The 14561-nt window shown below is 46.1% G+C and overlaps 1 protein-coding gene across 6 annotated transcripts in view; it reads left to right on the forward strand.

Annotated features, from left to right (window-relative positions):
- The window catches only part of exoc6b (exocyst complex component 6B), a 147678-nt gene that overhangs the window by 42177 nt on the left and 90940 nt on the right, over positions 1-14561 (forward strand). For all 6 annotated transcript variants that reach the window (XM_088639116.1, XM_088639152.1, XM_088639107.1 and 3 more), the window contains exon 7: positions 9726-9899. In XM_088639116.1, coding sequence (XP_088495242.1) covers positions 9726-9899 — 174 coding nt within the window. The remainder of the gene's footprint in view (positions 1-9725; positions 9900-14561) is intronic.

Genomic DNA, 14561 nt, shown 5'->3' on the forward strand with positions numbered 1-14561 from the left:
CCAGGTGGTCAGCTTCTGACACAGCATGGAGAAGGAGCTGCTGGAGGGGGTGGGGAGTTTGCTTAGTCCCCCACGCCCACTGGTGTTCATCGCCGGTGTGCTCTTTCCTGCACTGAGTCTTTTAACGAATTGGCGGGTTACTTGGTTACAACCTTTGCAGGTTTCTTTATTTCTACTCGTAGAGATTTAAGATACTTAAGAACGCAAATGCATAGTTAAAATGCGACCTCCTACCTGTTTAGGATATGAAAATAATTAAAAGAGTTTAATTTAAACCTATTATTAGGAACAAGTCATTGGTTTATTCCATGCTGAAAAGAGAAGGAAGAAAACGCAACGTTTCGGCTGTGGAGCCTTTTTTCGGGTGTAAGCTTACACTTATTACTTGTTCCTTTGCAGCCTACGCATGCTGACACAGCTCCTCACCTGAACTGCTTCAACCTATTATTAGGTCTGTTAGGGGGTGCAGTTGTTGAAGTGAGCGCTCAGGTGGAGCAGAGTGTGGGATCTCAGGGCCTGGTTAGGGCACTGCACTCTGGACTGAGGGTCATGGGGTCAGCCCCAGGTGGGTGGGGATTCTCAGGTGCTCCAAGCCTGAGCAGGGCTCTCCACTCAGATCACTCCAGGAAATGTCCGCTGTTTGAGCAGTAAAAGGTCTGAATTTGGGCTCCTTCTGCAATTAATTTTCCTTAATACAGAGGAGATTCAGCATGCTTTTTGCAGAAACACAATTACATAAGCTTGTGGTTCCAGACTGCATTTTTCTCCTCTCAGTCACTTTCAGCACATATGTATTCCTGGAAAGAATAATCTAAAATTTTATTTTGTTCCCCTTCTGCTATCAAACTTCAGTTAAAAGACTAACAATGACCATACATGTATTGGTTTACACTAAGTTAGAAAAGGTATGAATCAAAACAAGCTCATGGCATAAATTTCACTCTGTCCAAAAGCTCTCGTTCCTGAAAAAAAGCCTCAAATAACTGAACAGCCAGCACATAAAGAATAAATTTACAAGGACTTGTTCACCACAGATACAGTATGTGTTCCAGCACCAGCACAGAAGGGACATCTTCGGACACTAGAATGCAAACTTCACAGAACTTCCCTCAGGAGCCTGATCAGCTTAAAGAAAGACGTTTACTGCCACAGAGGCACACCAGGTGGTCTACCCTTTAATACAAAGGGAGAGTAACTAGTTCTAACCAAGTTCTGTGTGTGTGTGCAGTGCTGTTTTGGATGCTGATTACAAAGGTACTTTTAAAGCATTGGCAGGCTTGGGTGCACGTCTGTGCAAGACTGTCACAGGAAAGTGGTGACAATGCGCTGAGCTTCCTCGCTTCTTCCTAAAGCGATGCTCTTGATTTTCTGCAGGGGCGGCTGAAGTGTACTCAGGAATCGGACTTTCTGTTAGTTGAAGCAGGAATTCTTTCTTTTGTGTGCTGTGTGGTGTTTCCTGAGATGAACAAGACAGAAGCCAAGGGCCTCTGAAGGGGCTCTGCTGGCCCGTAATGAGTCATCCTTGTGCGTCACTGCCTTGCCTGTTGAGCCAGGAAGCCCACTTCAGGACCAGGCAAGCTGTGTTTGCTCAGAATTGAAAGACTAAATGGGCTTTTAATTTATGAGTGCTGTTTTTACCCTGCATAGAACTGGGGCCCAGGACTCTTAAGGACTTATCTGATGTCCATTTGTGTTCAGCCATTACATCGACGTCTTGCATACCCAGGGCCAGTAAACATGCCCTTCCATCATGTTATCCTGAAAAGCCCTCAAATAGTTCTGAATCTAGTTGTGATAAGCAGGCCTAGTTTTGCTGCTAGAAGACCTTGAATGTGCTTTTCTGTTCTATTGTTAATTTATTTGAAAGATGTTTTTATGCAAAGTGACTTACATTTGCTCCCATTTATGTTTTACTAGAGCAGTTCACGTGAAGTGTTTTGCTCGAGGGTGCAGCTGCAGTCTCACCTGGTTGTCCCTCACTCTCATTCCACCTAGCCCAGCTGCCCAGTTTGGAGGGTCAGGCAGAGTCCAGGCGAATTCTTCATGATCATTTTCACCATGCTCAAGGGCATATTAAGAGTCTTTGATCTGTGCTTTTCCATGATGTTATTTCTGAATGGTTTTCAAATTTCCTTGGTCTTCACGGTCTAATCTTTGCATGAAATCCATTACCTGAAAGAGAGATCTTGCAAAGACAGGTGTATTTATTGTGAAATCGTGTGAAACACTAATATTGCACAGGCCACTCAACTAATTGTGTGGCTCATTAAGGTAAATTTGTGTATCCAAGTTAATTTTGGTTTGTCACAGCAAACTTGTTTGAATACTTGTGAAACCTTGACTTTTCAATTTTTCTTTTATGTTATTTATTTACTTATTTTTGTTCTTTGCTTTGAATGTGTGGATTAGATTTTGCATTTAACATATATTAAGTGCTACTTCAAAGTGCCATTAGTTTGAAGGAACAGAATGTAAAAGCTGTGCAAGGGTTTGTGTACATACCCCCCTAACTGCAGTGAGCCAGTGCAGTGAGATTGTCTGGTAGTGCACACAACACAAGAAGCAGCAGGGTGTGTTGTGAGTGTGGAGGGACAATGCACTGTAGGAACTGGGACATAAGACACCTGTGGCAATAGAGGCCGATTCATTTCACAGGCTTTCTGTTCTCATTACGATGTGACACAGGGTGCTGGATCTTTCTTGCTCTTTCTGTTGAAGACAGACAGACATGTCGTTTTAGCGTGTTGCTTTAGTATTTTGTTTGCACAGTTTATCTGAGACTCTGCAGGTTTATAGGCTTCCATTTCTAAGTCCCATTCTAGAAGGAATGAACCATGTTAACGTCTGTCCTATGAAAAATAAATGGCATCATTGTCTTTGTATGATTAATCTGTGCCCTTTTATTTTTCACATGGCACAACCTTTCTTGACTCTGTGAATCAGTATGTGATTTGCTGATGAACAAGTAAGAACTGCTCCCATCCTGTCCCCTCCCAGACCTTGAGATCAGTGGCTCACAATGTCTGCCTCCAGTTCCTCAGTCTCTCCCACTGAGCTGTCCCCTGCAGACCTCAGCCGTCCTCTGAGCCACTGGCATGCATGCAAACTGGAACGGAGCAGGAGTTTAAATTGCAGTAAGTTTCTAGCAAAAGGTCTCGTCCTGTTCACTTTACTCCTGTCACTTCCCTAGTCTTCAGTCTTCACTGTCTGTGGCAGCTGTGGTCTTCTGCAGGGCCTTGCTATGAGATCTTTGAAGGGGGAGTGTGTGTCTTCTGTGCCGGAAATGGCACGTGTCTAATTCAGGTGTTCTGAGAGCCAAATGCAGTCTCTGACGGATGTTTTGAGCGTGCCGTTTTTGATTTTACAGCCCTACCCAGGGCAATAAGTAGGTCAGGGTAATAGAGATAGCTCCCTTGGGTGCTGTTGTGTAGGAACACCGAAGACAAGTTTGACATAAAGGAAAACACCAAAACGTTGCTGTCTAACCCAAATGGTCAGGGCAGAAAACCAAGCACAACTTAAAATAATAATATTGAGCTGCTGCTGTGTTTATTCTCTCTTTTCCCCAATGCATTCCTAAAAATGTGCAGAACGAAATACAAAAGCACCTTTTGAGTTTTGTGGATGTCACAAGTTGAATTGCTTGCGAAGAAGCTATTAGTACATATACAGTATCAGGTGTGGTCACCATTGGCACCGAGATTGTCATTATAGGATGTTGGACATTCCCATAAGTTCCATGATGAATTGATCTGTAATTTCTTAATTGGCACAAGTGGTGCAGGTGACGTTGATAATTAAGGGTTGGCTGCAGTAAAGACTTGCTCCGAATCCAGATGCCAAGGTTAACAACAATAGGTTGACGGCCTCACTGCTGGTCTGTGAATATACTGCGCCTTGTAAAAGCATTCACACCCTTCCAATGATGTCCCATTCTGTTGAATGACAAATGAGATAGACACATTTTTTGCAGTTTATATTGCTACCAAAAAATTAAATGATCAAAGAGACTTGCAGCTGCACGTCTTCTGGGGGTAAGTTCATACCAACTTTGCATACCTGGATGGTGCAGTTTTCACTATTATTCTTTGCAAATTTGCTCAAACTCCGTGAAGTCAGGACATAGACCAGGCTACTCAAGGACATTGACCTCCTTCACTCTTGTGCTTGAGGTCATTGCTCTGCTGAAAGCTGAATTTTTTCTCCAGGTTTAGGTCTTCACCTGCTTTAGTCTGCTGTTCCTCTAAGATTTGGCTTTACTCGGCTCCATGCATGTACCCCATGCTGTTACCACATGCTTGACAGCGGGGATGGTGTTTACTAGGTGATAAAATGTGTTGGGTTTGTGCAAGTTGTTGCAGCACTTAACATATAATTTCAGAAGTTCCAGTTTTGTCTCGTCTGACCATAAAACCTTTGCCACATGTTGACAGTATCATTAGATGATTTGCTGTGAATTCCATGTGGGATTTGAGATGGTTTTGCCACCCTGCCTTGCAGCACAGCTTTGCGGAGTGTGGATGAATGTGTGAGTGACTGAAATTGTTAATTCCGGGACATTTTCTCCCGTCTTAGCTGTTGAATTAGGTAGCGGTTTTCACGATGGAACATTTGTTTGAAAATTCCCTACCTGGCTGAGCAGCCTGACAGAGACAGGTGTATTTGTTCTGAAATCATGTGAACTGCTATTATTGCACTGAGGCCACTCAACTAATTATGTAGCTGGGCATGGTAATTTTGAGCTAATTTATGTTGGTCATAACAAAATGGCCAAAGACCTCTTGCCTTTGTTTAGCAATTTTTGCTAACTTATTTGCACATAAATGAAAATGAATGAGTTTGGTGTCGTTATTTGAATGTTGATTAAAAAAATATGCTTTAAAAAACACAGTTCAATTAGGTGGTTATGTCAGCATGCATAGGATGCAAAGGAAAAAGTAAAGGTTTACCTGAAGGTTATTCAGTGCCTGCAGGGCTAAAGGGCCATTTTTAATTTTTTACTCTGATATCAAAGGTGAAGTATTTTCTTCCGTGAAATTTGGATGAGGGGGGCAGTGTGCAGGAGCAGGGGCGCCGTCTGGAGACCTGCGTGGGCGAGCTGGCAGCGCTGTGACGGGCTTGGGGTGGCCAGCCTGCCTCTGGGAGGACTCCCAGGCACCGCCCGCTAGTGACTGGACCGGGGCTCGAACCCGGAGCTCGCCCTGAGCCCCTGCCATGTGATGGTCAATAGAAATGACACCCCCAACCAGCCACTGCAGTAAAACATTTCTGTAAAACAGTGGAGGTGGTGGTGTGCCTGCCAACCACACTTGAGCCCTTCGGTCTGACGAGTCTACAGATGTCAATCTCAGCCTTTTTGCCTTGAAACAATTTGAATAGCCTTGTCTGAAATAATTCAGGTGGGGAGCTGCATCAGCATGCGAAGGCTGCAAAGGAACAAGTAACAGGTTTATTCCCTGCTGAAAAAAAGAAGAAAGAAAAAACACGTTTCGGCCGTGGAGCCTTCTTCAGGTTCTTCAGTTCACACCTGAAGAAGGCTCCGCGGCCGAAACGTTGTGTTTTCTTTCTTCTTTTTTTCAGCAGGGAATAAACCTGTTACTTGTCTGAAATAAGCCAGGGATGGTGGGAGTTTGTCCAGCTTTCTTTGGGGACACGTGTAATGGAATACATATCCTTGCCAGGTGATCTGATGCCGGTTGAATTGTCACACTGTCCGGCACCTGCGTCTTCTGTGGAGGGCTTGGCGTGTTCAGAGAGAGGCTTGGCGTGTTCAGAGAGAGGCTTGGCTCGTTCCCTGATTTCGTTTGTCACTGCTGCTCGCTCACTGGGAGGACCCTGTGAAGAAGTAGAGAAGTAAATGAGCCATATTTATGTTACATGGGAAAAGAGCATAATCGCTTTTGTTTCCAGGTTTAATTTCTAATTGTGTTCATGCCTGTTGCTTTGTCTCACTTAGATTTTTTTCCTAAACACTTTCATTCAATGTCCGGAAGCACGGTTTCCACAGATGAGTCAGTCCCAAATGAACACCTGCCCTGTAGTGTTCCAAGTTCCCTTTCAAACATGGCAGGAACAGTGGAAAACAGTTGGTTGTTTTGTGTATTCATTTCTGCATTCAGATAAAATGCTCATTGCTGTTCAAACGTTGTGTAATACTTTCTTGTGCACCAGGAGGGCTTTACGCTACAAGGGGCAGGGAGTCCGCCTGCGGACCGAATCGGCTCACCGGCTGGTGAAGCCCAGCGCCTGCAGCAGCGTCCGCTTCAGGCCCTGTAGCTCAGCTCCTCCAGCAGGGCCGTTTCCATGCTGAGAATGACGCCTTCTGCGGTTTGGTAGGTTCAGGTGTCCGTGTGGAGATGAGGGATTTTGGGATTCCACGGCGCGGAGGGGTGCTGGGTCATGGGACACAGCGCATGCTGGAGCTGGAGAGCCTGCAGGGACAGCAGCTGCTTCATGTTGGGGAAAATGAGTGACAGCTTGTTTCTTTCATTGCGAAACCGATCTGGAGCACAGTACTAAAACTCTTACTGGCGCTTCAGGTCCCACGATGGACAAAGGAGTGTGTTCTCCATTTAGCTGCAGGTTCTGCTCTGTGGACAATATGTTGTGGTTGTAAAAAATGGCTGTTTTGCAACAAACCTTTTTTTCTGTCCTGAGAAATAGGGGTAATGCAGCTGTATACAAAGTACACACTGCTTGTTCATTTTTTCAAACTTGAAATCTATTTCCTACATACTGTATGGTTACGTGTTGTTAGTTTAAACACGGTGTGCTGAATGTCCTTGTGGTCGTGTGCTTGTGTCTAAACTTGTGAGCCAGCTGCAGTGGCCATGGAGCCTCTGAAACACTGTTTGGTTCATTTGTGTGTTTGGATCCTTCACACACGTATTCATGCCCTTTCAGGTTTTTTAAATGACTCGGACTCCCTTTAAATATCACTAGGATAACATGGGCATATCACAGGACTGGTAACATTCTGTGGTAAAAATATGCAAAAAATCAGAAAATCTAAGAGGAAGTGAATACTTCATTAAAGAACTCTATACGTACTGCATTTTTATCCTGCGCAACTTATATTTGTACCCATTACACAGCAGAGCACCTAGCTTCGTCACTCTGTGTGCAGTACTTTGCTCAAGGGCACAGCAGCAATGTCCTGTCTGGGTTTGGTACCCACTATCTTCCAGCAACAAGTCCAGAACGTTGCCTCTGCTCCACACTGCAGTCTAGCATTTCATCATGCGCAGGCTGCATTTTGCAGTGTTTGATTCTCTGCAGTCGATTGCCTTTGTCTGCAGGTTATCATTACTCTGCCTGGGAGAAGGAATTCGTATTTTGACTTATTTTGCTCGTCGTCAGCTGATGTGTCCTCAGCTGGCATCTGGGGCCCTCCTGGGACAATGATGTCTGTTTCCTAGGAGGCAGTGTGGACTAGAGATCAGGCCCTGGACTTGTAACTGGAGGGTTGTGGGTTCAAACTACAGTTCAGCGTGAGACCCTGCTGTTGTACCCTTGAGCAAAGCACTTCACCTGAATTGTGCCAGATAAACAGCCGTTTCACCCAGCACAACTCACAACTGGCAACTCACTGAAGCTCAGCAGGTGTGAGCCTGGTCAGTACCTGGATGGGAGACCTCCTGGGAAATACTTAGGTTTCTGCTGGAAGAGGTGTTAGTGGGACCAGTAGGAGGCGCTCACCCTGCAGTCTATGTGGGTCTAATGTGTATAATGACAGGGACACTATACTGTAAAAAGGTGCCGTCCTTCGGATGAGATGTAAAACCGAGGTCTGACTCTCTGTGGTCATTAAAATCCAAGGGCATTTCTCGAAAAGAGTAGGGGTGTTACCCTGGTGTCCTGGTCAAATGTCCCCCTGGCCCTTACCAATCATCGCCTCCTAATAAACTCCATCTCTGAACTGGCTTCATCACTTTGCTCTACTCCCCACTGAGAGCTGGTGTGTGGGTAGCGTACTGGAGCATCATCCAGGTGGGGCTGCACACTGGTGGTGGTGGAGGGGATCCCCATTACTTGTAAAGAGCTTTGAGTGGAGTGTCCAGAAAAGAGCTATATAAGCGTGAGGAATTATTATTATTAAAATAAGTCACTTTGGATAAAAGCATCAGTCTCACTAAAAAGTGAGAGGTTTTGTCTTCTCACTGGATCGCTCTTCCTCTGTGTGTGCTGGGGGGAAGGTCACTGGAGGAGTTTCATCATTCCTCCTCCATGCTTTCAGACCTGTGTTTAGCTCGGAGACACCTGTGCCGAGCTGGGGTCTCCTGAACCGATCTCTTCGACGTGTTCAGTCCCCGGGGGTGTGCGGGACAGACGCGTGGCTCCGGCTGTGGAGCGAGCGCCATTCCCTGGGAAAATAAACACCCGTCTCCGAAGACCACCACACCCCTCCCACTGCTGCCTTTGACTGCAGGGTGCCGTTTGTACGGCAGTGCTTGACATCTCTCTGGACGGCCGCGCAGACGAGGTCGGGGTGTGCGCGCGGAGGAAGTGGGGTGTTTTCCTGCGTGTGGGAGCGAGGGGCAGCCCTCCCAGGGAGATCAGGCTTCCCCGATACCAGACTTGTTTTATTATTATTTCATTTGTGGAAATCTGGGTGGTGTAGAAATGCATCCGCCGCTGAGTGTTTCCAGGCGTTTCACCTGAACAGAACTTGACAAAGAGGGGATGGGGAACAGCGAAATAGCCCCCTTTAGTGATCGTGTTCAAAATTTCCTGGCGAAGCTCGTGATCGACTCCGTTTTCAGCTTCAAGATGTGTCCGTGGGACTGGACAGGTGGGGCTGAGCTGAAGTTACAGTGCGAAACACAGCACTTCCAAGCCTCCGTGGCTGGCTACAGCTTCCCCAAATCAAATCTATCTGTTTGAGAAACACGTTATTACTGTGAGCTGTCGACACTCACATGCTGTAATTTCTCCTGAAATTTCTTGACCACAATTATTATTATTTCAACGTTTGATATTTCAGTTCCCACACCCAAGTCATAAAGCAGCTCCATCGTTATGACAGAATCGATTCAATAGTAGTTTCCATCCCTAGGAGCACTAACAAAACCCAAGGATTAGCTCGTCAGTCGGAAACATATTTCTGAATGTCGTGCTGATGTAGGTTCGGTTTTCCAGAGTATGACAAGTGGATAGCCTTTAAAGCAAAGTTGTTATTTTTTTTACACTGACACAGTGGATAACGTATAACATGACAGTTATAACCCTGAATCTCAGTATGCAATGTCTGTGATTTGTTTTTGTTCCCTGGCAGACTCATGAACCAGCACAATTGTGGCAGCTTAGCTGGATGAAACTTTGGGGGTTGGTGTAGTACATCAGATGGCAGTTGTGTTTACAGTGCCTATAGAAAGTGTACACACTCTTTCCAAAGGTCTTAACAGCATGAAATCAAGACACAGCCTCCAAGTGAAAAATGAAAACTCAAATGTTCTGATAAGTAGTCACAAATAAAAATCTAGAACAATGGGTTGGATACGTGTGCACACCCCTGAGTTAGTCCTTGGTGGAAGCACCTTTTCCTTGAATCACAGCTGTAATTCAGTTTGGTTGGGCTGTACCAGCGTAGCACACCTGGACTGGGCAGCGTTTGCCAATTCCTCCTTTCAGAGCCCTTCAAGCTCAGTCAGATTAAGAGGGGCCGTGGATGGGCTCGGACTGGGACTGGGGTTGGTGTGAATGACGGGCGTGATGCTGTCTTTCAGGCGCAGCTGCAGAGGAACCTGGACAGCGCTGTGTCTCGCCAGCAGAGGGTGGGCAGTGGCCGGCGTGCCAGGAAGGAGGGGGGCCTGGGCACCGAGCTGGACGGCCAGGGCAGCAGCCCCCTCTCGGAACAGGATTCGGGGATACTGGATGTAGAGGATGAGGAGGAGGAGGAGGTAAGGGCTTCAGACAACCCGTGTTCTTCACCTTCATTTTCCTTAGCATGGCTCACCTTCTGAGCCTTTTACTCAGGCTCTTTGAAAATTAAAATTAAGCTGTGGACATCAAATGATAAGTGTAAATTAGGCAGTCGATACACCAGTGCTGCTGTCATCATTCTTGCTAAATTGTGAGAAATCATAGATTAATAGCAATAGTTATTGCTTAAAGGCACATAACCACTTTAGCAACGTGGCATGATATCTAAGATGAGAAACCAAAATGATCCAGCCTGTAGCTGCTAATTAATACTCATTTTTTGGGGTGTTAAAATCAGTGCTTCTTGCTTTATGCCTGCCTTTTGTTTGCCTGTCATACGTTGGCTCTGTGGGCATTCTCCTGTCAGGAAGATGTGCTGTTATAGTGTGAATTTCGATGACCAGGAAGTTTCCTGCTGCAGTGGAGGTTTAGCACTTCACCTTGACTGTTCCATGCTGGTGAACATCCAGTTTCTGCCACACGTTTTCACTCCCTTCCATTGAGGCCCTCGTTGTTGAGTTGCAAAGAAAATGGTGAAAGAAAACTTCATGGAGCTGAGCAAGTCTGCAAATTAATAAGAAATGAAAACTGTGCATATCCAAAAAGACTCTCAGCCACTGGTGCTTGACTGACTCAGGAGATCAGCTTATTTCCATTTCAGCTTCAGCTTATTTAGTTTTTTTTTCTTTGCAGTTTTTGCTAGCTGTCCTGTTACCTTCTTTTACCTACGGAAATAATAATAATAATAATAATAATAATAATAATAATAATAAAAACTTTATTTTATATAGCGCCTTTAAAGGTGGCTTCTCAAAGCGCTTAAAGAAGTGAAGGAACAAGTTATAGGTTTATTCCATGCTGAAAAAAAGAAGAAAGAGAACACAACGTTTCGGCCGTGGAGCCTTCTTCAGGTGTGAGAGAGACAGGGCAGTAGGCAAAGGTAAAGTAGCTTAAAGAAGTGTTCAGTTTGAGCCTTCGAGGTTCGATTGTCTGCTGTTCTCTCTGTAAACCTGTGTACATCATTTGCAGTTCAGGAGAACGGGACTCCTGTGGCTGGGGCTGGATGTCAGGCGCCGTGTCGTGACCAGGGGTCCCTTTCTGAAAGGCTTCTCTTGCTCTGGCTGTGCTCTTGAGCGGCCTGTTTGTCTCTATGGCATTGCACTGTGTGCACGCGTGCAGGGAATGAGACCTTCATGTCGCAGGGATGACATTTGGGAACTTTTTCCTGTCCTGTAGAATGGCCCTAGATTTCTGAGGTGAAACTGCTATATATTTAGAGCCTCAGACGCGTTGATGCCATAAGAGACGTGACAGGAGCAGCAGACAAAGTCCGCTGGGCGAGATTTCTGATGCGCATTTTTTTCCATACCTCTGCCAGCCCAGGGCTGACTTCCGATTGGTGCTCTGCTGGGACCCTGGCTTCTTGGCTGACACTGCCTTCAACACAAGGCGACTACGCCCTCTTTAATGGGCTGAGTAATTTAAAGCCATTTAGTGTCATTACTCTGCTCCTTGGCAGGTCCATCTGATCTACCCACCTGATAAAATACTGACTCGCAAGTCACGTGGGTGCGCTCCCATCAGCTCTGAGGAGAGATCCGAGTGAGGGCAAGGAGATGCCCCTCAGGGGGGGGCTGGGGGGCAAGCGTTCACCATCGGTGTGACCCTGGACTTTGTGTCCTCTCACACAGCTGCCAAACTTCATTTCCTTTCCAGACCCTCCAGATCGCTGTGATAGGAGGGGTGCGGCCCAAGCATTGACGTAGGGTGACCGTTCTAATCAACCTTGATCTTTAAATTGGGCGTTGGCTGCGTTTTTCTGGTGGATCATCTACCCAAAATACCAACATGCACATCTGCCAGGGCCCTGGAGAGATCTAGTAGTAACGCGGCTCTGTTTGTGTACTTGGTTGCCCTCATGGGCTCCGTAGGGAGTCGTGCCGGTCTTCTCCTGCTGGGAGAAGCTGGGATATAGCAGGTCCGGTCGCTCCAAGGCAGTGAAGACAAGGGAGAAACTAAATCATGTATTCCCGATCAGAACGTGTTATTGTTACCACCTTAGAAGAAGATAAATCTTCTTTTAGACAATTGCAGAGCCCTGAAACGTCGCTTGGTAAAGCTGCTAATGATCTCGAACCGGCTGCTGATTCAAGGACACTATATCTCAACCCTCTGAGGTCTCGGTGCTGAATTTGAATCTGTAATCATGACACTCTGCCTTGAGGGTTTGTGGGGAGTGGTACAGGTCTGGTACCGACCTGAAATGTTTTAAATACTTTTATTTTCTCTGTGTCAACATTTAATTTCTCTTGGTGGTTTTGGTCCTTTAGTTGGGTTTGGTTATGTCTGATGTTTCACAGGTCCTTTCTGCTCACTATTTACTGGCACCTTCTTGGTCAAACACTACCATTACATGGTCTGAACTATTCGTTCAATGCAGATGTCACCCACATCTGTGTCCAAACTAAACCTGATACCGGGGAAGCACTCTCTGATTGCATTTCTCATGATAATTTTTAGATCAGACTCTTTTGTGTTTCAGTTACGACAGCGTTCCAGTCTGCAATAGCACTGAGACCTGCAAAGAGAGTTTCCTCACACTGCCTTGCTGGTCACACTCCCTGGATCATTTCTTGGTGGGCTGCCCCAAAGAGGGGTGTAGGCAAGATCACTTTCCATACTAGACAAGCCCCAGCAGGACAGTCTCTGTAGATAAGGACAGGCCACTTTACTGATTGCTTGAGTTACACCTTGGTTTGAACCCTTGGAGAGATTCTTCACTGTGGGAGACGGAGCAGGAACACGAAGAGACCTCTAGTCTTGCATGTCTTTACACAAAGGGTTATGGGAGTCTGGAACAAGATACTCAGCCATGAGGGTGAAGCTGATATTTTGGCTTCCTGCAGGAAATGGCTGGATGTCATGGATCCATTAACTACTAACTACCAAACGGGCTCCTGTCATTTGTTCCTGTGCTAAGATTGAGTTTCCGGAATTTTGCAGATTTGACACTATTCCTGCAGGAATGGTGCAAAGGGAGAAAGCCAGGTTCATTGTGAAAGTTTTTATACCCTCCAGCACACAGCAAAATAACTGAACTGTTCAGATGGAGTGCTTTCTAGACGTAATCCACTCTTTTTTGTGTTTTAAGTTGTTTTGACACTTTTCCCAGGTTCTGTGAAAGTGCACAGTATTCAGAGTTAATTGAATGCTATTTAACATTATTCAGATAATGGAACTTGGCCCAGGGCTTGTTGGAATCAAAAGGGAAAACCGCGCCATGTCTGATGTTTCCAGAACGTGTTGCTCAGCTGGCGGGCCGAGCTGTGAGCCCGCTCGGTGGCCTGTTGTGCGCGTGCTCTTTCCGACGCGGCTCGGGGAGCCCTGGCGAAGGTGCCCGGGCCGAGGACGGGGCATCGCTCCTGCCCTCCGGGGGGCGCCACATGTCCTGCCGGTCAGCCCTTCCTGTTTCCGGGCTGCATGGCGTGTCCCGCTCCTGCTGGAGGCAGAGGTCATTGGCCTGTCTGCTCGCAGGCCGCGTTCAGACCTCCTGCCCTCCTCCAGACCTCTGTGCCCTGTGCCAGCGTGGCTTCCTGTTTGTGGGCATGAGACATGTTCCTGCCACACAGATGCCCTCCTAATCTGTTGATCGGTCCCACTTTTTAATGTGTTTCCCAAAACAATGCTGGGCGAGGGCTCGGCGCTGCGTCATGGAAACATGTCTCGTGTTAATGACCCCCTGCTATCTTTAGTAGCAGTGGTGGTTTGGGCTGAGGCATTCCTGGCATTCTTTTGCACATTGTTTTTATTATTTGATAATTTTATTTTGTTTTCCCTGTTGGTTCATTGAGTGTTCTTGTTGTTTTGTGGGCATGAGATGAAAGCTGGCATTGTTTAGTTCTGTTCTTTGGGAAAACGAGTGCCCAGAGGATTGGTAGCTGTGCCCTCTGTCTGTGCCGTGAAGCTGGTTACGTGCAGAAATGGACATCCAGAAGCAGGAGGCTCAGTGTGCCCTGTGCTTAAATTTTCCATCTTAAGGTTCGCTTTTCCCCTTGGCTGTTATTTTGGTCAAGGACACTCCTCAAAATCACTTCCATGATAATGTAGGAGTAATCGAGCCCCTGAGGAAACTGATTTTAATCAGTGAAAAAAAAATATTTTTCACCGACCATAATGACATTTTGCAATCTTATATACTGAAATGTGTGTATTTTTTAAGAAACATCCGCTAACAGCAAGCTCTTTGGTTACTGAAGTGTGTTGCATGAGAGAGGACAGAAGGTGGGGCTGTGCTCAGGGCTCTGGGCTCGTTGTAGGAAGGTTGTGGGTTCAAATCCCTGCTGCTGTTGTACACTTAAATCAGGGAACCACTCGCATTAGTCCGTAAAATACCCAGCCACCCATATGTGTATATATACAATAAGCTGCTTTAAATAATAATAATGTCTTCCTAATAAATTCATAATGTTCGTAATACTATAATAAATTGTGATATTCCTGATTGTTGTGGAAGTTTGAAACAAGCTACTCAGCCATGTTGTTGAAGCCCAGCTGGCTTTTTCAAAACGCAGCTGGATGAGATCAGCTTAGCTACTAGTGCTCAGACATGATGGGTTAAATGGCCTCCTCTCGTTTCTAAC

Source organism: Lepisosteus platostomus, chromosome 1 (assembly GCF_059453375.1).
Source record: "Lepisosteus platostomus isolate fLepPlt1 chromosome 1, fLepPlt1.hap1, whole genome shotgun sequence".
Taxonomy (NCBI): Eukaryota; Metazoa; Chordata; class Actinopteri; order Semionotiformes; family Lepisosteidae; genus Lepisosteus; species Lepisosteus platostomus.